General features: G+C 41.6%; 1 protein-coding gene across 2 annotated transcripts in view; it reads right to left on the reverse strand.

Moving 5' to 3' along the window:
- Positions 1-17206: 17206 nt before the first annotated feature.
- Positions 17207-26816, reverse strand: part of LOC132378048 (calcium/calmodulin-dependent protein kinase type 1-like) — a 236646-nt gene continuing 227036 nt past the window's right edge. For both annotated transcript variants that reach the window (XM_059944697.1, XM_059944696.1), the window contains exon 12: positions 17207-25603. In XM_059944697.1, the coding sequence (XP_059800680.1) occupies positions 25494-25603 (110 nt within the window). In that variant the 3' untranslated portion in view covers positions 17207-25493. The remainder of the gene's footprint in view (positions 25604-26816) is intronic.

Here is a 26816-nt window from a genome sequence, read left to right on the forward strand (position 1 = left end):
CTCTCTCTTGGCAGGCCTATAGAGTAGTTACCATTTGAATTTCATAGCAGCTACTAAACCTGAATGATTTATCTTCTCTTGACAGGAAGCTAACCCTGTTGTTTGATGTTTCTCAACTTAACATTGCTGCTAAGTTCACAAGCTCTATTTCCAGCTATTATTGAGAATGGTTCTCTCCTTGCAAATGCACACTCTATTCTTCAAATCTGACACTGCTGCCAGCTTTTAAAAAATCTTTATTCTTGTAATCTATCCTCTATCTGCTGTAACAAAGTCAAGGTCAAAATCAAAGCAAATTTATTATCAAAGTGCATATACACTCAGTGACCACTTTATTAGTTACACCTGTATACCTGTTTGTTAATGCAAATATCTATCAATCAGGTGGCAGCAACTCAATGCATAAACGCGTGCAGATATGGCCAAGATGTTCATTTGCTGTTCAGAATGGAGAAGAAATGTGATCTAAGCGATTGATCGTGGAATGATTCCTGGTGCCAGAGTGGGTGGGTTGAGTATTTCAGAAAGTGCTGGCTTCCAGGGATTTTCACACAAACTAGTCTCTAGAGTTTACAGAGAACAGTATGAAAAATAATAAACGTCTTCCTGAGAGCAAAAGTGTTTTGTTAATGAGAGGAGAATGGTCAGAATGGAAGGTGCCTGTAACTCAAATAAGCACACATTACAACAGTGGTATGCTGAAGAGCATCTCTGAATGCACAGTATGTCAAACCCTGAAGTGGATGGCCTCAGCAGCAGAAGACTGTGAACATTCCATGGCCTCTGTATTAGCTACTGGAGTTACCTACGGAAGTGGCCACTAAGTGTATGTTACCATACACTACCTGAGATTCACTTTCTTATAGGCATTTATAAGAAAGTAAAGAAAATCAATAAAATTTTTGAAAAGCTATACATACAGAAAGACTGGCAAACAACTAATGTGCAAGAGAAGGCAAATGTGCAAATCAAAAATAAATAATATGGGGAACATGAGTTGTAGAACCCTTGGAAGTGAGTCTTGAGGTTATGTAATGAGTTCAGAATTGAGGAGAGTGAAGCTATTCACCCGAGTTCAGGAGCCTGATAGTTGTAGTGTAATAACTGCTTCTGAACCTGCAGTGTGAGGCCTAAGGCTCTTGTACCTCCGACTTAATGGTAGTCACAAGAAAAGAGCAAGGGCTGGCTGATGGGGATCCTTGATGATGGATGCTGCTTTCTTGTGGCAGCACTCCTTATAGATATGCTCAATGGTGTGATGGACTGGGCTGTATCCACCACTTTCTGTAGATTTTTACATTCCTGGGCTTTGGTGTTCCATACTTACCTTCCTCTAAGCTGAGCCACATTTCCACACCAACACTAAGCCTGTTTGGATCCTCTTCTCCAATGTGGCTTTAACATTGTATCTCTATCTAGTATGGAGGGGCCATGGCAAAGGATCAGAAAAATTGCAAAAACTTATAAACGCAGCCAGCTCTATCATGGGCACTAAACTCTCCAGGACACCTTCAAAAAGGTGGCATCCATCATTAAGAACCCCCATCACCCAGGACATGTCCTCTTCTCATTGCTACTGTCAAGGAGGAGGTACAGGAGCCTAAAGACACACACTCCATCATCAAAATCAAAGCAAATTTATTATCAAAGTGCATATACACTCAGTGACCACTTTATTAGTTACACCTGTATACCTGTTTGTTAATGCAAATATCTATCAATCAGGTGGCAGCAACTCAATGCATAAACGCGTGCAGATATGGCCAAGATGTTCATTTGCTGTTCAGAATGGAGAAGAATTCATGAACCCATGAATACTACCTCACTATCTTTTTCCCTCTCTTTTTGCACTATTTCTTTAATTTATTTTATTATATGTTTGTGAAGAAAAAGAATTTCAGGATGTATATTGTATACATTTCTCTGACATTAAATGTACCTATTGAAATCTATTGATATATACTTCATATTGTAATTTATAGTTTTTATTTTGTATTGCAGTACAACACATTTCACAACATATGCCAGTGTTACTAACCACAATTCTGATTTTGATACTGTGCTCTCCCTCTGCATACCTGTTGTAAGTCCTGCATCTAAATTGTCATTTTTCTTAATCCTATACGCTTCGACTTATCAAACTCATTATAACTATTGCTAGAGCAAATCATTCAAAACACCCCTGACAATGTCTTCATTTGCACGGTCATTTCTGTCCATTCTAAACTTAGATAAGATTAGCTTTACTTGTCACATGTGCATCAAAGCATGCAGTGAAATGCAATGCTTGCATCAAATCAAATCAGTAAGGATGTGCTGGGGCAGCCCACAAGTGTGACTGTGCTACTGGCATCAACATAGAATGTCCTCAACTTGTTAACCCTCAACCATATGTCTTTGGAATGTGGGAGGAAACCGGAGCATCTGGAGGAAACCATGATAGTCCTGGGGAGAACATATAAACTCCTTACAGACTGGAGTGGGGATCGAGACCCACTGGTGGTTGCTGACGCTGTAAAGCAATGATACTGTGCTACCATACCACACTGTAAAACAATGATACTGTGCTACCATACCACACTGTAAAGCAATGATACTGTGCTACTGTACCACACTGTAAAGCAATGATACTGTACTACCATACCACACTGTAAAGCAATGATACTGTGCTACTGTACCACACTGTAAAGCAATGATACTGTGCTACCGTACCACGCTTAAGCTTCTTCAATCAGGCCTCTGGTCATATCACCTACAGAAGCAAGAAAAAGCTTGTGAAACCTTTGGAATTACCTGGTCTCTAATTACTCAAAAAATGTGGTCTGATCTTCATCTAATAATAGACAAGCACAATCTGTCTAAACTAATAACACACAAACAATCGTATTTCTTCTCGTGAATACAGAGTACATTACTTAAACAATCACAGTCTAGGTTCAAAAAGGTATGTGAATCTCTGGGGTAATCCCTTCTGCAAAAGCTATTTGGAGTTGTGGGTTCCAATCAATGAGATTGGAGGCCCTCCCCTTTAAAAGAGACACACAAAGTTGGGTAACCGAAAGAATCTATGCTTCTCAAGAAAGATCTGATTATGTGCACCATGCCTTGATCAATCCAACTTTCAGAGGACCTTAAAAGAAGAATTGTAGAGATGAATGAATCTGGAAAACACTACAAAAACATTTCTAAAGACCTGAGTGTTCATCAGTCCACAGTAGGAGAAATTATCTTCAAACTCAGTACTGTTGCTACTCTCCTTGGGACTGGGCATCCTGCAAAGATCACACCAAGAGCACAACGTGCAATGATGGTGGCGGTGAAAAAGAACCCAAAGGTGACAGCAAAGAATGTGCAGAAATCTCTAGAACTTGCTAGAGCCTCTGTTCATGTGTCCACTGTAAGAAAAGCACTGAACAAGAATGGTGTTCATGGAAGCTCACCGTGTAGTAAACTACCGTTCTCCAAATAAAAACATTGCTGCACATCCCAAGTTTGTAAAGACCAACTGGATGTTCCACAATGCTTCTGGGACAACATTCTGTGGACAGATGAGACAAAGGCTGAACATTTTGACAGAAATGTACACTGCTATGTTTGGAGGAAAGTGGGTACTGCACACCAACACCAAAACCTGATAGCACCGTGAGGCATGGTGGAAGGAGCATGCCTCACGGCTGGATGGCTTGTGGTCGTTGTGTGAACAACGATTTCAAAATTGTATCAAAAGAATTTCAAGGAAAGTGTCAGCGTAGCAGTCTGCCACCTGAAGCTTAATAGAAGTTGGATGATGCAACAGGACAACGATCCAAAACACAAGAGTAAATCAGCAACAGAATGTTTTAAGAAGAAGAAAATTTGTGTAAGTTAAAGTCCAGATCTTAACCTAAATGACATGCTGTGGCATGACATGAAGAGGGCTGTTTATGCAAGGTATCCCAGAAATATTGATGAACTGCAACAGTCTTATGGAGGAACATTCTTGCATCCATCTCCTGTCACGACCACAGATTCAGCAGTGCAGTAGTGCTTGTGAATATTGTTACATACCCCGTAACTGGGTCACTTACCAGCAAAGATAGAGAGGTCCGTTGAAGTCTGATGGTACTATTTTTAACAGTATTTATTGATAAAAATACACAAAAATAATATCAATGCAAACATACAGATAATATACATCGTCAATACTAAATCTAAAAGCGTGGGTATAATAAGAATCAAGAAGAAATAGCTCTATGGTTGTCTAGGGGATAATGTATTGTCTGATGGAAATATAAAAGTCACTTTAGTTCCTTCAAGCTGTAGGCTGCAGCCTTTTTGGTTGGAGAGAAAGACGGAGGTTTAACTTGCCCATTCCTTTTATGATGTCACTCCTTCGAGACGTAGGGAGTTACAATACAATAGCTTTTCCTTTTCACTACAGAGTAATACAGTTATACATTCAATTCAGCATCTAAACAGTTAATGATTACAGTGTCACTTCCTTCAATAGCTTAACATCTTGTACCTTATTAAAGTCTTGTAGCATCAGACTTCAATTTAATAACCACCTACTTTTATTTCTTTCCTTCAGCAAACAAAAACTAAGGAGTTGTAATCTTAGCTTACATGTATCTACAAAAGTTCATGCAAATACTAATCTTTCTGTTGCTTTCAAACTTAACAGGCAGGCTTCCATGGAGTTGCCTTTATTATTCACATGCTTTGTCGAAATCCTGTAAAACCGGCTTTTGCTATTTAAAAATGGCGTCCCCATTAACCCTCGCCACTTTTCCAGTTAGTTCCCACGTGGGGAGCTTGGGTACCCTGGCGAAATAGGCTCTCGCCCGCTTCTTTCATAGGAGTTATTTTATCAACACCGTGTCCATCTTCTGAATTTCCATCCAATTCTTTAATTTTACACAGGTTGCTAGCTCTCTCTTCAGGACCCTTCAGGCTATTAGTTTTCAGTTCGAACTCTTTGTTCAAGTAGCATTTCAAATTCTGCCTTTTCACATCACACTCTGGAATAACAATAGCATGGGGGGCCCCATCATCTTCCAACTCAATCTGTAAGCGATCTGCAGACTTTAAATATTCTTCATTCGATTTGGGAACTACATATTTCCCGTTTCCTTCAATAATAATATTTATCTCCCCACTTTTGGTGTCTGCATTAACTTTTAACCCACCATCAAGCACAAACACCTGGGAAATCTCACTTCCCACTATTACCAAGGTTAACGCTTTCTTCACTGAACCAAGTCTATCTGACCCATAAGGACGGCCTCCCCGTTCAACGGAATCAAATACCTCAGATTTTTTCTGAGCTCCAGTACTAGGTTCAGTACCACGTGCATCCACATCTTGGACACACTCAAACGGGACATTTGCCTCTTTCAGGCTTTCAATACCCGTACCCGGTCCAAATTCTAATTTCCCCTGATTCTCCCAGCTACTCTCTGGGCAACTCCCTTCCAGAGTAAACTCAACCCCGCAGGCTGAAACAACCTCATCTGCCAGCCCAGCAGACCTCTTCAAGGTAAGGGCATCCTTTTCATCTAGGCCTGCCCTCATTTCATTATCGGGAACACCTCTAGCATTTTCAACTTCTTCAAACAGTTCTGCCAACCCAGACAGATCATCCAGGTCCAACCCTGGACCTTTTAACAGCTCTAGCTGTTTCTCATCTTTATCTTCTGCATCTAAAACTTTTCTCCTCGCTAAGGGCAGGGCTACCTCCTCTCCCTTACCCTCTTTCACTTTACTGCTCTTCGTTTTACCACCCTCTAAACCCTCGTGGTACGGAGTCAGTAAAAACATCTTGGCCAAATCGAAACTGGCCGGATTTAAACTGCTCCCTTTCTCAGCTGCCTCTCTCGACGTGCTGCGAGTGATCGCGCATGCGGGATAGATCTTGGAATCTAGGGGTGGGGCCGCAACACTCATCAGCCGGCTGGTCATCGTCATTGCTGCCCAAACCTTACCACCTGCTAAATCGTTACCGAGAAGGACAGCCGCGTCAGTTCTCGGGAAGTCTGATCGCACCCTTATTTCAACTGGTCCAGATACCAGCTCACAATCCATAATGACCTTATGTAAGAGCACCATTTCTGTCCCTTTGCTTATTCCTTTCACAGCTACCATTCCCATCTTGCAACCAAAATCTAGTACCTCACTGCTGATCAACGATAGCTCAGCCCCGTATCTCTCCAGATCCGTACGGGAACTGGGGTGTCTCCCTCCCTCACAGACACGGTTCCGTGTGACAGACAAGTCTCAGACCCTTCTCGTACTCTGTCTACCTGGGCCTCTCTTGTCAATTTACTGATTACCACGGCACATCCGATAGGGACTGCTGCTTTCCCTTTTCCTGTCTCTTTCCTTGGAGCAAAGTACCTAGATGCAGTATGCCCCCCCCTTTCCACAATTAAAACAGGTCAAGCCCGGAAATCTCTGGCCGTCTGGCCTTTCCCCCTCAACCTTACCACTAGCTCCCGGCGGGACCTCAGCCTCAGCCGGCGGGCTTTCTCGATCATTCTCACGGTCTCTCTGGGAACTTTTATTCGAGGAAAACTTTGTCTTGTGGGTTAGGGCATATTCATCTGCGAACCTAGCAAATTCTGAGATGGACTTATTTGGCTTCTCATTCAAGTACATCCGGATATCCTCCGAACCACAACCTTTAAATTCCTCAATCAGAATTAACTCCCTGAGACGCCAATAATCCTTTGCCACTATCTCTGCTGTGCACCAACGGTCCAAGAGCACACCCTTCTCATTGGCAAACTCGGTATACATCTGATTCCACCCTTTCTTTAAATTTCTAAACTTTTGTCTATGCGCTTCAGGTACTAACTCGTAACTCTGGAGAATGGCTCCCTTTACTTTGTCATAACTCTCCTCCTCTTCCTCCTCCATGGACAATGCCATATATGCCCGCTGTGCCTTCCCCTTTAACACACTTTGTAACAACGCCACCCACTGATCTCTGGGCCACTTCTGATTCGCTGCCACCTTTTCAAAAAGCAAGAAATAACTATCAACATCCGTCTCCTCAAACGGAGGGACTAACCTCAACTCCCGACTAACATTAAACCGTTCCTCTCAGTCTGACCCTTGATCTCTTCGCCCTTGCCTTAACTTCTCCATCTCCAAGTCATGTTTCCTTTGTTTCTCTGCCTCCCCATACTCTCTCTCCTTCTCGGCTCTCTCTTTCTCTTTCTCAGCTGCTTCCAGCTGTTTTAATTGAATTTCATGCTCTCTTTGTTTCTCAGCTCTTTCCTGCTCCCGTTTCACCTCTAACTCCTTTAGCTGGAGCGCATGCTCCCTTTCTCTCTCTGCTCTTTCATTCTCCTTCTCAGCTGCCTCCAGCTGCTTTAACTTAATTGCATGTTCCAACCTTAATTTCTCCAACTCTAACTGAGCTGTCCCACTAGCTGGTACCTCTTCAGGGATATTTTCCAATACCCCAACTGTAAACACATTCTTCCCGATATAATACTGAGTTACTGCCCTTCGCACCTCCCGCTTTTTCCATCGACAACCTCACCTCTGCGAGGTTTAACCCCTTCACCAAATTTATCAAGTCTGATTTGGTGGCCGCCTCTAGCGCCTCCAGAGTCGGGTTTTCTATAAATTCACCCACATCCATCTTTGCTGGTTTCCCATCTGGCTACCCGCGTAACCAGATCCAAGTTTTGGACTTACAAGCCCGATTCACTGGCCTCCCAATTTGGTGTCAAATCCTGAGACGAGAACTCCAATTTTGTTACATACCCCGTAACTGGGTCACTTACCAGCAAAGATAGAGAGGTCCATTGAAGTCTGATGGTACTATTTTTAACAGTACTTATTGATAAAAATACACAAAAATAATATCAATGCAAACATACAGATAATATATATCATCAATACTAAATCTAAAAGCGTGGGTATAATAAGAATCAAGAAGAAATAGCTCTATGGTTGTCTAGGGGATAATGTATTGTCTGATGGAAATATAAAAGTCACTTTAGTTTGTTCAAGCTGTAGGCTGCAGCCTTTTTGGTTAGAGAGAAAGACGGAGGTTTAACTTGCCCATTCCTTTTATGATGTCACTCCTTCGAGATGTTGGGAGTTGGTTTCCCCATTGTTAGCTAAAAGCCGTTTTTCCATGGTAAGGGCACAGGTTCTGGGGCAAATGGAACTGAATGCACGTGGCCTCCCCACCGGCTTCTGCTATTACGGGATCGCTAGCGTTTCTTCTGGTGCGTCTGAGGGGCTGTTCCCACAGACCCTCTTTTATCCTGACTCACAGGGTCTCAGATGTCAATCAGGCAATCCCTCCCTCAACCAGCCCACTTTGCCTGAGGGCTTCCACGTAGCACAGTATTGCAATACACAAGTCCGTCTCCAAGAGACAATGGCCGTTTCCCGTAGCTTAATATCGCCGGGGGAACAAGACATTCCGCACATCTCTCTCTCATTTCCTGGGTCTCCTGACCCAAATTAATAGTGATCTTGCGATTCTCACAAAGGAGGGGACTACCCCGCACCCTTCGGCCCCTCAGAGCTGTGGTACATTCATAACAATATGCACGTGTCAACTAATTATTATCTAACTGTGATAGTATTTAACTCCACACTTGTCGTCGTGGTACTTGTTGAAACTCAGACAGAGCACAGCAATACTTCACTGCCTGTTTGCCCAAAGGGAGAAGATTATGTGTCAGTTTGCCATCACCATGAAGGCAGAGAAAAAGGAGGGGAAGGCACGGGCGGTGGATCAAGTGAGGGCTTCTGATGACACCGCCCCCCAAGTTTATTGTAACCTAACTGCTTTGAAGACAAATCAGCCACTGGAGTTCTGGGGAAATGGCAGCTGCTCAGCGAGATGGCCTGGGCATTGGAACCATTTGGGCAGCGGTTGAAAAGGAAGACATGGCTCAGGCAGAGAGGACGAAACATGCGTCAGTGCCTCCATTACTACGAGAATGGCCTCGGCTGGAGTTGAAGAACCAGATCTTATACCAGGTCACGTCACCCCCAATCTGACCCCAGCGCTGACAGCTGGTTCTGCCCGAGCGGTATCAGGGGATTGTGTTGAAGTCACTTCATGATGATTCTGGACATTTGGGGGTGGAGAAGTCCTATGGATTGCTCAGAGACCGGTTTTACTCGCCCCGAATGAAGTCGGAGGTTGACGAATACTGCAAGTCGTGCATTTGATGCATACGGCAGAAGACACTGCCTACGCGAGCAGCTCTCTTGTCCCACCTGCAGAGTGCGGGGCCTCTGGACCTGGTGTGTATGGATTTTCTGTCAATAGAACCCGATGCCAGTAACATGGCGAATGTCTTTGTCATCACGGACCACTACACCAGATATGCTCAGGCTTTTCCTACCAAGGACCAGAGGGCGTCTACAGTGGCAAAAGTGTTATGGGAGAAGTATTTCATACATTATGGCCTTCCCAGATGGATATGTAGTGACCAGGGATGGGACTTCGAGAGCCATGAGTTACTGGGCATGCTTGGAGTTGAGAGGTTGAGGACCACGCCCTATCACCCGCAGGGTGATCCCCAGCCAGAGGGGTTCAATCAGACCTTGCTAGACATGCTTGGGACCCTGGAGATCAGCAAGAAAAGCAGGTGGAGTCAACATATCGGGCATCTGATTCACAGTTATAATTGTACGTGAAATGAAGCTACTGGGTACTCGCCATATTATCTGATGTTTGGGCGCGAGGCAAGGTTGCCCATCGGCCTTTGTTTTGCGACTGACAAGAGTGACTTACCACCAAAGCCTTATCTGAAGTACGTGTCTGACATGAGAAGAGAGTTGAAAAGGGCTTATGAATTAGTGGGGGTTGCGGCTGCCAAGCAGAATCAAGGGAATAAGAGGAGGTATGATCAAAAGGTGCGGTTCTCCCAAATCCTGCTGGGAGACCGAGTCCTCATAAGGAATTTGAGGCTACCTGGAAAGTATAAGTTGGCTGACCACTGGGCAGCTACGCCCTTTATGGTGGAGAGTCAGATGCCAAACCTACCAGTCTTCTGGGTGAAACAGAGGAAGGGAATGGGCCTGTCAAGATTCTCCATCGGAACCACCTGTTGCCACGGGTCAAGAGGTGCAGGTGGACCCAGAGCCCGACTTGGAGCCTACACCTAGTAAGAGTACTCTTTGGAAACGTGGGTGGACTACCAGGCCTCCAACAGGCCATTCCCCCAACTGAGAGGGATACTGATTTGGAGGATGAGGACCTGGGTGTGTGGTATATGCTGCCTTTTGCTAACCCCCCCAGTGATTGAGGAAGAGACTCCTGACCCTTCTCCTGCTGTGTCAGGTGAAGTGGGGGGGGTGCTATCTGTGGGCAGCCTGGGTTACAGTGGGAGTGGTGGCACAAATGTCCATTTTCAATTCCAGTAGATGATCAGCATGCCTAGACTGGCAGTACTTCTGTTGAAATTTATGAGATTACCATTGCTGCATTTAGACCATCGTCATAGAAAAAGAATTGGGTTATTTGGCCCATCAAGTCTGCTCCACCATTCCATCATGGCCAATTTATTATTCCCTCAGCCCTGTTCTTCTGCTTTCTCCCTATAACCCTTGACACCTTGATTAACCAAGAACTTCTCAAGCTCCACTTTAAATATACTCAATGACTTGGCCTCCACAGGGGCTTGTGGCAATATATTCCACAGATTCACCACCCTCTGGCTAAAGAAATTCCTCCTCATTTCTGTTCTGAAGGGACATCATTCTATTCTGAAGCTGTACCCTCTGGTCCTAGACTCTGTCACTACTGGAAACACCCTCTCCTCATCCACTCTACCTAGCTCACAGGCAAAAATAAAGCCTTCTCATTGTTGACCTGCCAATATTTGTGAACTTGCAACAAAAATTTTAATTCTACCTCAGATAGCATATCAACATCTGGATCACCCTTTCAATTGCAGCTGATTTAGAGTTCTGTGGAGGATGTGGCTCTTTCATTTGGTTCCAGACTGTAATCAACCAACCTGTGAGAATTATAATTTATTACCATATTTTATTTAAAGTGTTGCCTGGTTGGAAGGTTTTTATTCTGTGTTATTCAGAGAAATACCCTAAGGATAAACATTTTTCTTATTAGGTTGTAATGAGTATTTTCACTAGGTTCACCTTGGTTTTCAAACACTCGACTTTTGGAAGTATTTCTTTCTGTTTCCCCCAAAAGGGTTTATTAGCAGACCTTTCTGCAAGCTGCCTGTACCCACTGTCACAATTGCTCCACGGTAACAGACAGTGACCTTTCGCTTCTCTGGTTGCTTTTAATCTGGGAAGTCTATAAAAAGTGACAGAGATGGGAAACATGAAAGGTTAGGTAAGAACAGTAATGAGGAGACTGATATTTAATGCAATGAAAAAAACCCCACAGAAGATAAACAACACAATAATTAAAACACATAAATATAAATACATAATATAGCTTATATACTGTACATAGCTTGAGTACATGTACATGAAGTGACACTAGGCATAGGAGTGTCTGTACATAAGGTGATTCTGACAGGAAATGATAAAGTGATGCAGGTTGAAGGTATGGAGCAGCGGCTTGGTGGATAGAGGTAAACTGCTTGGGGAAAGTAACTGTTTTTTTTAAGCCTGGTTGTCCTGGCGTGGATGCTACATAGCCCCCTCCCTGATGAGAGTGGGACAAACAGTCCATGAGCAGGGTGGGTGACAATAGACAATATACAATAGGTGCCGGAGTAGGCCATTCAGACTTTTGAGCCTGCACCGCCATTCAATCTGATCATGGCTGATCATCCACAATCAGTACCCCATTCCTGCCTTCTCCCTATATCCCTTGACTCCATTATCTTTAAGAGTTCTATCTAACTCTTTCATGAAAGCATCCAGAGAATTGGCCTCCACTGCCTTCTGAGGCAGAGCATTCCATAGATCCACAACTCCTGGGAGAAAAAGTTCTTCCTCAACTCTGTTCTAAATGACCTACCCCTTATTCTTAAACTGTGGCCTCTGGTTCCGGACTCCCCCAAAATCAGGAACATGTTTCCTGCCTCTAGCGTGTCCATCCCTTAATAATCTTAAATGTTTCAATCAGATCCCCTCTCATCCTTCTAAATTCCAGTGTATACAAGCCCAGTCACTCCAATCTTCCAACATATGACAGTCCTGACATCCTGGGAATTAACCTCGTGAACCTACACTGCACTCCCTCAATAGCAAGAATGTCCTTCCTCAAATTTGGAGACCAAAACTGAACACAATACTCCAGGTGTGGTCTCACCAGGGCCCTGTACAACTGCAGAAGGACCTCTTTGCTCCTATACTCAACTCCCTTGTTATGAAGGCCAACATGCCATTAGCTTTCTTCAATGCCTGCTGTACCTGCATACTTACTTTCAGTGACTGATGTACAAGAACACCTAGATCTTGTTGTATTTCCCCTTTTCCTAACTTGACACCATTCAGATAGTAATCTGCCTTCCTATTCTTGCCACCGAAGTGGATAACCTCACATTTATCCACATTAAACTGCATCTGCCATGCATCTGCCCACTCAGCCAACCTGTCCAAGTCACCCTGCATTCTCCTAACATCCTCCTCATATTTCACACTGCCACCCAGCTTTGTGTCATCTGCAAATTCGCTAATGTTACTTTTAATCCCTTCATCTGAATCATTAATGTACATTGTAAATAGCTGTCGTCCCAGCACTGAGCCTTGTGGTACCCCACTAGTCACTGCCTGCCATTCTGAAAAGGACCCATTAATCCCTACTCTGTTTCCTGTCTGCCAACCAATTCTCTATCCATGTTAGAAAATTTCCACCCTACCCCCAGTACCATGTGCTCTAATTTTGCCCACTGATTTCCTATGTGGGACCTTATCAAAGGGTGGGCTCCTTCATGATATTGCTGACCTTTATAAGGCACCTTTCTGTATATATGTCCTTGATGGTGGATAGGCTGATGCTAGTGTTTCTAAAACAATCCACACTGTTACTTTAAATGAGACTGATTTAATGGAATCCAAGCATGCTTCTTGGCATATGCAATAGATTTAAACATGATTCTTGAAGTCTGCCTAGTGATTGAAAGCATTAGGCACCAAACAGATGAATCATTTGAATGTGAGGCATTATAAGATTGAAGACATGCCGGCAATATATATCCAGCACATTAGATGCAAATTAAAGCCAGTTTACACAAAACATGTCCTCTATTTAAATAAAAGACCTCTTAAGCATTGATCCAATTGGACCTAAAAGCACACTGAAGACTGCATAAGGAAACCATGCTTGTGCTTCATGACTATGTGTGCCCATCCATACTCTAACCTCAAAAATACAGAGTATAAAAAACAAGAAACACAGATTGTTTCTAAAGCACTTGCGGAGGAGATTGATTGATTCAGGCAAGCAGCTACACAGTGCATGTGCCAATATGTAATGTATGTCAGAAATGCACCCTATACATAAGCAATATTCCCTTATGACCACTACGTCCCCTTTTTCTGTTAGAACTGACTCATATTTAATGCAGATAAATGCCAGGCTTTTCACTTCAATAGGACCAACCATGGTACGTCTTACGCAGTGAATAGAAACATAGAAAACCTACAGCACGATACAGGCCCTTCAGCCCACAATGCTGTGCTGAACATGTACTTACTTTAGAAATTACCTAGGGTTATCCATAGCCCTCTATTTTTCTAAGCTCCATGTACCTATCTAGGAGTCTTTTGAATGGTAGGGCACTGAGTGTAATAGAACAAGGGGACTTGGGAGCACAGTTACATAATTTATTGAAAGTGGTGACACAGGTGTATAGGGTCATAAAGAATGCTTTTGGCAGCCTCTGCGATGACACTGGTGCCAAGCTGTATCGGTGCTTGCCCTTCCCTTGGACTATGTCAGTGACGTGGAGAGGGGGAACCCACTGCATGGACAACAGGCAGTTCTTCAAATCTTCCCACCCAGGCTTGGGCCCTGGAGAGGACACGGTCCACCAGAGGTACAAACCCATAATCCCCTGGAATCGATGGCTGCCTACTTTAGAACGTATAAGATTGAGAGAGGATTTGATAGAGATGTACAAAATTATGAGAAGCATAGATAGGGTTAATGCAAGCAGGCTTTTTCAACTGATACTGGGTGAGACTACAACCAGAGGTCATAGATTAAGTGTGAAATGTGAAAAGTCATGAGAATGTGGAATGAGCTGCCTGCACAAGTGGTACATGCGAGCTCAATTTCAATGTTTAAGAGAAGCTTGGATAGGTACATGGATGGTGGGGGTATGGAGGATTATTGCAGGTCAATGGGAGTAGGCAGTTTAAATGGATTCGGCATGGACTAGAAACAGTCCAAAGAGCCTGTTTCTGTGCTGTTCTTCTATATGACTCTATGTATTCGCTTTATTTTCAAATATATCTATTCAGCTGTTTACTAAATCTTTTTGATTCAGTTTAGTATAATCTTCTGTTATTTCTTCCACTGAATTAGCCTGTGGTATGCCCTCAATCACGTTAATCCTTGGACATCTCTTTGTATATATACGAACCATCTAATTCAATCTTCCATTTCCCAAGCTATTTATTTATACTTTAAACTTCAATTATCCCAACAATATCCCACTTCTCAATATTGAACTTGCTGAGTACATAACATAGAAATTTACAGCACATTACAGGCCCTTCAACCCACAATGTTGTAACCTACTCTAGATGCTGCCTAGAATTTTCCTACCACATAGCCCTCTATTTCTCTAAGCTCCATGCACCTATCTAAGAGTCTTTTTAAAGACCCTATGGTATCTACCTCTACCACCTTCACTGGCAGTACATTCCACACACCCATCACTTTCTGTGTGGAAAAACTTGCCTCTGATATCCTCCTTGTACCTACTTCCAAGCACCTTAAAACTGTGCCCCTTCGTGTCAGCCATTTCAGCCCTGGTAAAAAGCCTCTGGCTATCCACATGATCAATGCCTCTCATCATCTTACACCTCTATCAAGTCACCTCTCATCCTCCATCACTCTAAGGAGAAAAGGCCGAGTTCACTCAGCCTACTCTCATAAGGCATGCTCTCCAATCCAGGCAACATCCTTGTAAATCTCCTCTGCACTCTCTCTATTGTATCCATATCCTTCTTGTAGTGAGGTGACCAGAGCTGAACACAGTACTCCAAGTGGGGTCTAACCACGGTCTTACATAGTTGTAACATAACCTCTCGACTCTTGAACTCAGTTCCATGGTTGATGAATGCCAACACACCGTACACTTTCTTAACAACACTGTCAAGCAGCACAGCAGTTTTGAGTGTCCTACGGACACAGACTCAAAGATCTCTCTGATCCTCCACACTGCTAAGATCCTTACTATCAATATTATATTCTGCCTTCAAATTTGACCTTCTAAAATGAACCACTTCACATTTATCTGGGTTGAACTCCATCTGCCACTTATCAGCCCAGTTTTACAAGCTATCAATGTTCTGCTGTAACCTCTTGACAGCCCTCCGCAACACCCCGAACTTTTGTGTCATCAGCAAACTTACTAACCCACTCTTCTACTTCTTCATCCAGGTCATTTATAAAAATCACGAAGAGGCCCCAGAACAGATCCCTGAGGCACACCACTGGTCACTGACCTCCATGTAGAATATGAACCATCTACAACCACTCTTTGCATTCTGTGGGCAAGCAATTCAGGATCCACAAAGCAAGATCTCCTTGGATCCCATGACTCCTTACTTTCTGAATGAGCCTTGCATGGGGTACCTCATCAAATACCTTACTGAAATCAATATACACTACATCCACTGCTCTACCTTTTAGAACAGTGCCACTGTACAAGCACCTTCATGTTCTTTAATTTGTTTCTCTTCATAGTGTAAGTCATAATTTTATTTCTATCCCAACTGCTTCTCTTCCATTCTTCACTTAAGATTTGGCTGAGCTAAATTCAGACTTGTTCTGGATAATTTTATGCAGTGGTAACTCAGTAAGATTGTTACCTATTGAAGAATGGTGTTGCACTTTGTCAAGTAGCTTCATATTCGATATCTCATTATTGAGTTTGAACATCTCCTGAAACATCTGTTCTTCAGTCATTCTCACTGATCTCTGAACAATTGAAGCCTGATGGTCTGGGGAAGTAAGTGTGTGTTTGACACCATTTTGTGTCAGAATACATTCAGGTAAACATGTACAAAAGTTGTTGACATTCATCCACAAGTAGTTCTTCTGACAAACTGGAAATGAGGTGCTGCCTTTCATTTCTTCAACAATATCTTTTGTTGTAGTATAGGGTCCAATGTGTTTTATCTCATTTCATTTCCAGTAATTTCATATAACTACTAAAAATTATCAATCTGCCTTCATAAAATAATGAATATGTACTTTTTGGAAGATCTCTTTGCCTTTTTTTCAAATCCAGTGTACACAAGTGTTTTCAATGTCTTGACTCTGCAAGCTTGACAGAAACTATATTTATCTACCAGCTGTTCAAAATCTTTATTTATTTGAAGCTGATGTGCAGTCTTTAGCAATTGCCTTCATTCTCATGATATCAGAAAACTGAGCATGTGAGTTTTCTTAAGTTTGTCTTCTGAATACAGCTGGTGCACTAGCTCAAAATCCACATTTAACACATTCTTCTGCTGACAAATCACATTTTAGGAATTTGTCTGATTTAAGCCTTACTTTTAAACTTTTTCCATATATGCTTTAGAGCAAGATCTTTCTGTTATCTTCTTGCTGTAACCAGAAAATCATAGTATCACTTGCTACTACTTTCGCTGTAAGACGATGTGCATCTTGCGATTACTGATAGCCCTGAGCTGTCACATCCCGGAAGCTTCTCTGTATTCTTCCCATGACCCAAATTGCAAGCTCATACAGCTTTCAACGGCAAGTATTAACTTTGTGTTTATATGTAAGAGTGTCTTTGATGAAGAAAAGGCAATTGTTATGATGAAGTACATGCATATATATTTCTCCATATATTTTTTAAAACATAGCTCCAATATCTTATGAAGATAGCAGGTGATTTTAAGGCAGTTATTAGACTCTTTTTAAAGCACTTGTTTGAATTTATTCAGCTCTAGGCCTGAGGGGGGTTATGAATGGAGGGTTATTAACCACAACAGTAGGCCACCACTTCAGCTTTGGGTTGGTGAGACCAAGAGGACGACTCATTTAAGATCAAAGAGGTGCATTTAGGTACAAACAGAGGGTAGACAAACATTTTTATTGGTCAATAACAATTACAAAAAAGGTACAAATCAATGGCTTCATTAGCATAATCAATATTACCCATGATGCATTGCATCCATACCAAAAGAGCTCAGAACTGCTTACATTTTGGTGCAGTCTTCATAAAAATTAGCAGAAAGAACACAACACAAGCGCTGGCAGAGGAAGATGTTTGCTCAACACAACCACCATAATCTTTCTTCCTTGTTCCTTGTTTAATGGTAAACTTAATCCAAGTTTAAAGAATAAAATCATGAGTTCTACTTGTGTCTAAGCAGCAGGAGCTTTCTGTCCAGCCACAGACTGTGTATTAGTATAATTCCAAATCATTCATTAACAATCTGAATATGACTAAGCCTGATCCCAGGCCCCAAGGCCTTCTAGCAATTAGCTACTTCTGATATAGTTGCAACAATTCCACATGGAGTAGGCAACTTTCATATCAGTTGGCTTACAGAAGCCCAGCACTGCTTCAGCAGCTTTTTATCACGACCAGCTTCATTATAACAGTGAGAGAATCAACAAAACAAAACAAAAGATGAACAGGTCTATACTACTGCTTCTAGAAGGAAAGATTTGATCTGTAGACAACAATAAACTGCAACTCACAATGTCATGTGTCATGTTCAAAGTTGTTTAGGAGGGTGAGCATTGATTGCAGTATTTAATTGCAAAGAAATGTCAATTATTTAGTTGACATCATTACATTCTCTAAAAGTACAAATGAGTCAAGAGGGAATAACGAAGGAAACACAAATCAGTCTGCTGATCCAATTTGATTTTCTCATTGATTACCAAGAGGTCTATAGATTTCATTAGTGTGGCACTTTTTCCTGGAACAAACAGAAGAACTACGATATTGAATACAAATTGGACAGAAATAACTGTAGTAGAATGGTCTGATAATTAAAAATCTATCTTCATTTTAAATAAAAGTTTTAATATACATTAGTTATAATTATAGCAAATTCCTGGCAATTGGGTAGCTCGATTTTGCTAGGAATTTGTCTTCTGTACTAGGGATCTTGGTGCCGTGAAAGTGAGACACTGCATTGTATCTACTGTATGTTTGGAAGCCAAACTCACCGTGTGTCAGATTGGCACAGTTTCCATTATAAACACAGACAGCGGAAGCTGTAAAACTTAGGCTAGAGACTAAAATGTGAAAGGCTGTACAAGAGCAGATGCAGCCTTTTGTTACACGTATGGGCAACGCTGAACTGACTATACATTCTGGCAACAAGAGTTTAGGACTTGGATCCCAATCATTCAACAAACATTTGGAAACTATAGGAATAAACTAATTCTTTAAAATCATTGTACCCAGAGCTAAGAAATAAGTTTATGTTTAGTAAGCATCTTCCTTTATGTGTTTTCACATGGAAACCTGAAAATTTACCATATATTATAGCCCAACATGCAAAGAGCTGCTGAGTTCATACGAGTAAAGACATTGTGACTTCACCTGTTACAACCACAGGACGTGTTTAACCACACTCACCAGTAGGCAGGGAAGTGACTGCACTGATAGCTCGTCCACGAGGAGAGATGGACTGGGACACCAGTCCGCAATGAAGCCACAGGGAATGTGAACCCCAATACAAAGTACAGTGAAACCCTTCCACATACGTACAGTAATGACACAGGCCACTTTAACTTAGCGTGACAGGGCACAAACAATCTACATAAGTGCAACCGCGATGCACAGCTAATGTGCATTGGCTGCATCAGCACAATCTGTCACATGCATTTGGTGAACTGCTCCAAGAAAACCTGACAAATCCCTGAACAGGTCTCGTCTTTAGATTTTATATTACACTCTTGATTCAATAGACAGATATTCTAATTTCTGTTGTTGGGCAACTTACTGATTCTCTGTTACAGCAGTAGCCCTTTAAACATTGCTATCCACCACCTCAAAAATGATCCCACTTCATCCTCACTATTTTGTAATTAAACTGGGATTACTTGTGCTTTGGACTTTAGCTCTCTTTACTCCATTAAAAGCAATGGACTGAACAAAGTGAGCTGTAGGTGGCCCAAAATGTGTTTGATTTCATTTTTCCAGTAGTTAGATTGTTATTGACAGCTATTGCTACCAATCCTCTTTTACAAGTTAGAGTGAGGTGGCTAAAGGGCCAGTTTCATCCTCTCAGAGTAAACTATTATGAGATATACAACTCATGGAGATTGTCTTTTAGAAATAGTAATGGGCTCAGAAATCTGTTCGATCTTTGTTTGCTGTTGGTAACCCGAACCCTTGGAATGACATAATTCTGTGTTGTAATAAAAATTGTGCTCTGCCTCACCGGAAAACTCGTGCCCTCCATACGTTAAGACTTTCAGCCGCATTTTAAATAGCAAATTTAATCTCTCCCTATGCCCCAAAGCACAGAGTAAAGGGTTCTCGTACTGGTATATTTCACAATAAATAAACTCTGAAAAGTGGGTGGCACAGCGATTAGTGCAGCACTTTACAGTGCCAGTGACCCGGGCTCAATTCCTGTCTCTGCCTGTAAGGAGGTCGTACGTTCTCACTTTGCTGTGTAGGTTTCCTCTGGGTGCTCTGGTTTCCTCCCACAGTCCAAATATGTGCTAGTTAGTAAGGATTACTAAGTTGTGCATTAGTAAGTCGTACTGCAGGAGGGGACACTTCCAGGTTGCAGCCAGCACATTGCTGGTCATGGACCGATATGATTCATCTTACCGTATATTTCGATGTACATGTGACAAGTAAAGCTTATCTTTGATCTTTAACTTTTCTCTTAAAGTACTTTTAGATTAGCTTACTTTATAGATGCTCAAAATGAAACACAGAAGATCTAAGTTGGAAACTGGGAACTGAGGTGATGACACAGAAAGAATGTTATTTACCAATTCTGAAAGTTAATTGCAACTACAGGTCTGAATGTAGAGAGGTTGGGGTAATATTTATTTCTGGATAAGTGATAAAGAAAATGAAAGTTCATTTCCCACCTTGGCACTATAACAAATGCAATTCACTTTAAAAAACATGAACTTAAAGCCAGCGGCAGTAGAAGTTAACCTCAGATATACCAGTTTGTCATAAAAGCAAAAGCCCTTCCCTGGGGAAAGGAAAACTGCCAGTTACTTGAGTTCAGTTTCACAGTAACCGGCACTCTATGGCAACCCACTCAGCATCTATGAAAGAACAACACATCTTCATCCTGTGGATGAATATGATGCAAAACCAGATTTTCTTATGATGTTTAGTTAACATTTTAGAAATGGTTCAAAATATACAATAGATGTTAACATGGAAAGCAATTCTTCAGAGCCACTGAAACTCATGAACCATTTGTTTATAACCTACGTAAGTGTGAGTTATTCAGATAAAGCCAAGCTATAAAATAACAGTGCTTGCATCAGCATTCCTGCACTGAAATGACTGAAGAAGGTTTCAGGTGCAAACTCCTCATATAGGTATGCGATTCTGAGGAAGTGTCTGTCCCAGCAGCACCATCACAGGTGCTTGTGATGTACCCTGAGAATGTATTCTGGTCAAAGCTTCCCAGCATCTCCAATTTTTTTTCTTTTCAGAATTTGTAGTAGTTAAAACTTAGTACACAAAGTCAGAATTAATTTGCAAATATCATAAATTCCAATGCTTCATTCATAATAAACTGTTCAAATATCACTAGGGTATTCATCCATTCCCTGTTATGCATACTAACACATGATACGGCGTGTTTTGAGCTTTGCTTTTGAAATTCAGTTCCACTGAAATTAAAGGAAGCAAATTTCAGAAACATACGTACATTACAACACAATGAGACAAATTCATGATTTATCATGGCTGGCATCGCAAAGCCCAATCCCAGACACTGTTGACCAACTCCTTGATAATTAAAACAATTAGGATAAATGGTTAGTTCAATATTACTTTCTAACAATGGCAGGTTGGGTTACATTGAATCCAATGATTGTACTTGGACCCAAGCAATGAAAACTTGCTCTGTGCTGATCTTCCACTGTGTGACAGCAGGATAACTAATTTTCAGATTTTCTCAACTGCTAGAACCCAGCAGGGCATACCACATACAACACAAAAACATAGCAGAGACCTCTCGAGAAACCCTCTGCATAAAGTCAAAATCAGTTAAGACATATCCTGCAATAATGAAGCTGGAGCATAGGTTAATAGAGTTGAGCACGCGGTACAAAATTGTTCCTACTTCACATTTCTCATGCCCTCTTCTCCATTTCATTCAGAAGAGTGAATAATTAATAATGCAAGGAGGAATGGGAAGCATTAGTTTCTCCGTTAGAGTAAAGATGTCATTGAATCAGCAAGCAGAATGCACAATTTAACTGCTGCCACCTGTAGCTTGGTAATCACTTTCACGTTTGTCCAGCTTAGCAGTCATTGCATTTTGACCCATGCTAAACAATCTAGACAGTTTGAAAGTCAAATTCTTCCATTTCTATCTTTAATTGCAATGGAGAAGTAAATGAACCTCCCCCCAAGTTACACCAGCATTATCAACACAAATTCTAAACTCCAAATTTCCATGTAATATTTCAGTATTTTCTTAACTATTCCTCAAAGACACCATCCAATAAAAATTCTCAATCGTGTTCTGTCAATATTATCCCTCAGTATTTTCATTAGAACTCATAACATTTGGTCAATCATGCAATACCATTAGTTGGAGATGACTGACTGGTATGTCTGGTATGTCACAGCAATGACTGCATTTGAGTGGGGTTCATTGGCTGTCAAATTCTGAATTTTCTCAAGCCTGAGAAAGGACCCACATAACTACTCGATTATTGTACAAGATTTAACATATCATGTTACAGCTCTACAAAAGATTGGTGAGACTGCACATGAAGTATTATGAGCAATTCTGATCACCTAGTTTTAGGTGGACGCCGTTAAGCTAGAATGGGTACAGAAAAGATTCCCAAGATGTTACCATATCTGGAGGGCTTGAGTTACAAAGACAGGCTCGATAGCCTGTGGCTTTTTACCCTGGAGCAGTGACTGAAGGGTGACCATAGAGGGACACATGAGGGGCATAGTTAAGATGAATAATCATTGTCATTTTCCCAGGAGTTAAAGTTGAGAAGGGAATGATTTAAAGGGGACTTGAGGGGCAACTCTTTTTACACACAGGTGATATATGCACTAAGCAGCCAGATGAAGTGGTAGAAACTAGTACTAACACATTGTTTGAAAGACATATAAATAAGTACAGGAATGGGAGAGGTTTGGTGGGATATCAGACAAATAAGATCATTAGACATAAGAGCAGAATTAGGCATTTGGCCTAATTCTCATTGCTGATTTATTATCCCCCTCAGCGCTATTCTCCTGCCTTTTCTCTGTAACCTTCGATGCGTTTGCTAGCCAAGAATCTATCAACCTACACTTTAAATATACGCAATGACTTGGCCTCCACAGCCACCTGTAGCAATGAATTCCACAGACTCACCACACTCTAGCTAAGAAGGCAAACAGGAGAAATTTAGGTAGACCACTTGGTTGGCATTGACAAGATGGGCTGAAGGGCCAGTTTCCATGTGATAGGATTCCAGGACTATACAACTTCGTAAATACAGGTCTTTCCTTAGTCACCCTTATTGACAATTTCCACTGTGTGCCACGGTCACTCCAAACCGTTGACTGACTGAGTAACACATGCGTTTTAGCATTTGATCTCCTTAGAGGAATGAGCTAACTAGATGGTGAAAAGTAGTTCGCTGAAGTGTGAGTGGGTATCATGAAAACCCCAGGCTTCCCTCTCAGCTCACCAAACACAAATGTACATTAGGAAAATACTTCAGAATTGCAGAGATTTATCTTAAATGTATCTATTTTAATATGTATATTTCTAAAATGAGATTTTTTTTTTATCAATAGCTCATGATAAAGCTATCATAGCACGGAGCCATCACAACAGAAAGTGTCTCCCTCAGTGATTAGATGCAAGATTTATTCATTTGAGGCTTTATATGGTACAGACCATGAATATAACATCATGTTTCCAAGTTTAACTTGGCTAAACAAACATTATTCAAGTTTAGAAATTACTTCTGGGAACTATTTCTCAACTAAGCCCCTGAGCACTGAGGCAAAACAGAATCATCAGTGTGTTGTTGTGTGCTGGGCTGACTGGCAGGGCTTAAGCATCGGGATTTGTGGGTTTTTGCACACAAACTAAAACGTAAACCGTCCTTAATTACAGGACCTCCTCTGTTTTTAATTATCATTTCTAGTTAGTAATGAAAATCTCAATCAGTCAGATAAAAGCATAGTGGAAACTCAGAGTTAGCACCAGGGTACACAGTCCTGACCCACGAGTGTTGGAACTTTGTGTGAGAACTGGTGGCTGGCCACAGGGACAATATGATCTGTCTGAGTCAATTAGTAGTGTGAGCTGTTGTTATTTAAAATGCCTTACTAATAATTCATTTGCAATCAAGTACAATAGAGCATATCAAAAACAGCAGTAACATCAATGCTTTGCCCAGAAGGGCCATACTTCACTCTTATTAAAAGATATTGTAAGGAAAAGTGCCCCATTGACACGGAGATAAACCATTAATTCACCCAGAACGGAGCCTATTGAGCAGTTTGACCTTTTGTCCAATACAGTAAAGTATCTGTAGTCTCAATTAGCCCATGTTACGTTTAATACATTCTAGAGAGGAAGCTGAGACTTTATTTTTAATCTGCATAACTCTACGAATTAGCCCTTAATATTTTCAAATCTGTAAGTGTGCAATTTCATCACCTAGAATCAAAACCTGCTATGTAGTGTAAAAAATATTCCAGAGCTCGATCTCATCCAGCACTGGGATAGAACTACCCTTTGTGGATACAACAAAATGATCAGACTGCAATGGTATGAACACCACTGAGTTTCACGGCCTATCTGATGAAGGGTTTCTACCAGAAATGGTATAGACACCACTGAGTTTCACGGCCTACCTAATGAAGGGTTTCTGCCAGAAATGATAACCTATCTTTCACCCATGAATTACCAGGTGTGGAGGACAATGTAGGCACTCTGCAGCAGTCAATCATATCTTGTTAGTACCTCATCCGGCATTCATCTAAAAGAATTCCAGCCAATTAACTATAAAAGCAAAACACTGTGGATCTAATCTACCACTGATCCATAAAAAGGGCAAGTACAAAAGGCCCAAGAAAGCAACTGTTTTTCTGTCTACAATCTTCTACCTCAATAAAATTCACTAAGTTAATCAAATGGCACTGGTTGGCAGGTCTGAATAATTCCCATAGCAGCACAATTTAAGCAAATGTTAAAATGCTACCCGTCACTGTATCAAAGGATGAGAAGCTGTTTTTTTGTTTGAAAACCTTCACTGATCAGATAAAACAATAACTCTCTCAGGAGAGACTCATGAAAGATTTCAAGCAAAAGCAAGGATATTTGAACCAATTACTATTTGGGATTAAAGATTTAAAAAAAAGGTATGAATGATCTCAGACATCCAAGACAGATCATTCATTTCACGATATCAAATTGAGAACTCAGGAATCCAGAGGCCAATATGGACAGAGCTTGAATCCAATCAGAGACCATATGTCAAAGTTTATCATATTTTACATAATATATACATACATAAACAAAAGAGTCTTGAGATCAGGTCAGACTTGTGTGGCACTTACCACAATACTTGGGACTGTTCGCTTTTTTAAACTATGGGCAGGATCTAAAGAATTGGCAACATTAAAAGGTCGCCAAACATAAGTAAGCCATGAGATTACCTTTATTTTAGGAATCATCCAATAAAGAAGAGAGAAAACTAAGTCAAGACCACTTGGATTTCAGTCAATCTGTAAACTCCCTTCTTATTCATTCTTTCCTTTTGTTTAAAATAAAATCAATTGGAAATTTAAAACATTGAAAATGTTCAGATTCCTTTCTGAGTTTCTGGTTGTAGCATAGGTAGGACATTTACCTTGTTCTGTAATTTATTTTCCCCCGTATGGAATTTAAAATACAGCCTGTGATCAAGTTCTCACCACCCCAGAATGTCACTTGTACAACCACCTCGCACACATCCAAAAGCAATGATCACATCACTGGCAGAGGCAGAAGTTCTGTTAGGTCGACACTCTGGCAAAGAGGAAGGTTCTAAAGCATTCAGAAGGGCCCCGAAGCACAAGGCAACATGTACTGAGAATGGAATGAGTGTTGCATTTGAATTGCCCCTGAGCCCAGGCAACGTAACCAATGGCCAGAATATCGACGTTCTCCATCGGGACTTAGACTCGATTGTACTGGCAGCTGTGAGAATGGTTAGTCAGCAAGTTTTGTTCCGCTTGCACGGTAGAATGTGCAGAGGGAGATAGAGAGAATTCTTCGCAGGGTGATCCTGAAATAGAAGGAGGCCACTGTTACCGACACAAAAGACAGCTGATGCATTTGATAACCAAAACTGAAATACACCATTATGAAACACAGCATAGTGGCATAGATTCAAAATTGTTTAATGTCATTTCCTGTACATAAGCATAAAGGAGAACAAAATAATTGTCACTTTGGATCTGATGCAACACAAAAGATAAAGAACACGATAATTCTGCTAATTAAAAAAAACACAGTAACTGTAAAAATATAAATATATAATATACCTTGTACACATAGATTGATTGTATGTCCATAAAGGGCTGCTAGGCACAGGAGTGTCTATACAGGAAATGATAAAGTAGTGGTGGTTGGGGTGTGAGGGGCTGGGTTAGTGATCAACCTTACTACTTGCGGAAAATAACTGTTTCTGAGTCTCGTGGTCCTGGTGTGGATGCTACATAGCCTCCTCCCTGTTGGGAATGGGACAAACAGTGTATGAGCAGGGTGTGTGGGATCCTTCATCATGTCACTGACCCTTTCCCAACATTTTTCTGTATGCAGGGAGGCTGGTACCGTGCAGTGATGCACTGGGCAGTTCTGACTACCTGATTCACAGCCTTCCTGGCCGCTGCAGTGCAGTTTCTCTACCGTGCAGTGATGCCCTCTACAGTGCATCTGTAGAATGACTTGAGTATAGACAATAGGTGCAGAAGTAGACCATTCGGCCCTTCGAGCCTGCACCACCATTCTGAGATCATGGCTGATCATCTACTATCAATACCTGGTTCCTGCCTTGTCCCCATATCCCTTGATTCCCCTATCCATAAGATACCTATCTAGCTCCTTCTTGAAAGCATCCAGAGAATTGGCCTCCACTGCCTTCCGAGGCAGTGCATTCCAGACCCCCACAACTCTCTGGGAGAAGAAGTTTTTCCTTAATTCTGTCCTAAATGACCTACCCCTTATTCTTAAACAATGCCCTCTGGTACTGGACTCTCCCAGCATCTGGAACATATTTCCTGCCTCTATCTTGTCCAATCCCTTAATAATCTTATATGTTGCAATCAGATCCCCTCTCAATCTCCTTAATTCCAGTGTGTACAAGCCCAGTCTCTCTAACCTCTCTGCGTAAGACAGTTCGGACATCCCAGGAATTAACCTCGTGAATCTACGCTGCACTTCCTCTACAGCCAGGATGTCCTTCCTTAACCCTGGAGAACAAAACTGTACACAATACT

This window comes from Hypanus sabinus, chromosome 19 (genome assembly GCF_030144855.1).
Source record: "Hypanus sabinus isolate sHypSab1 chromosome 19, sHypSab1.hap1, whole genome shotgun sequence".
NCBI lineage: Eukaryota > Metazoa > Chordata > Chondrichthyes > Myliobatiformes > Dasyatidae > Hypanus > Hypanus sabinus.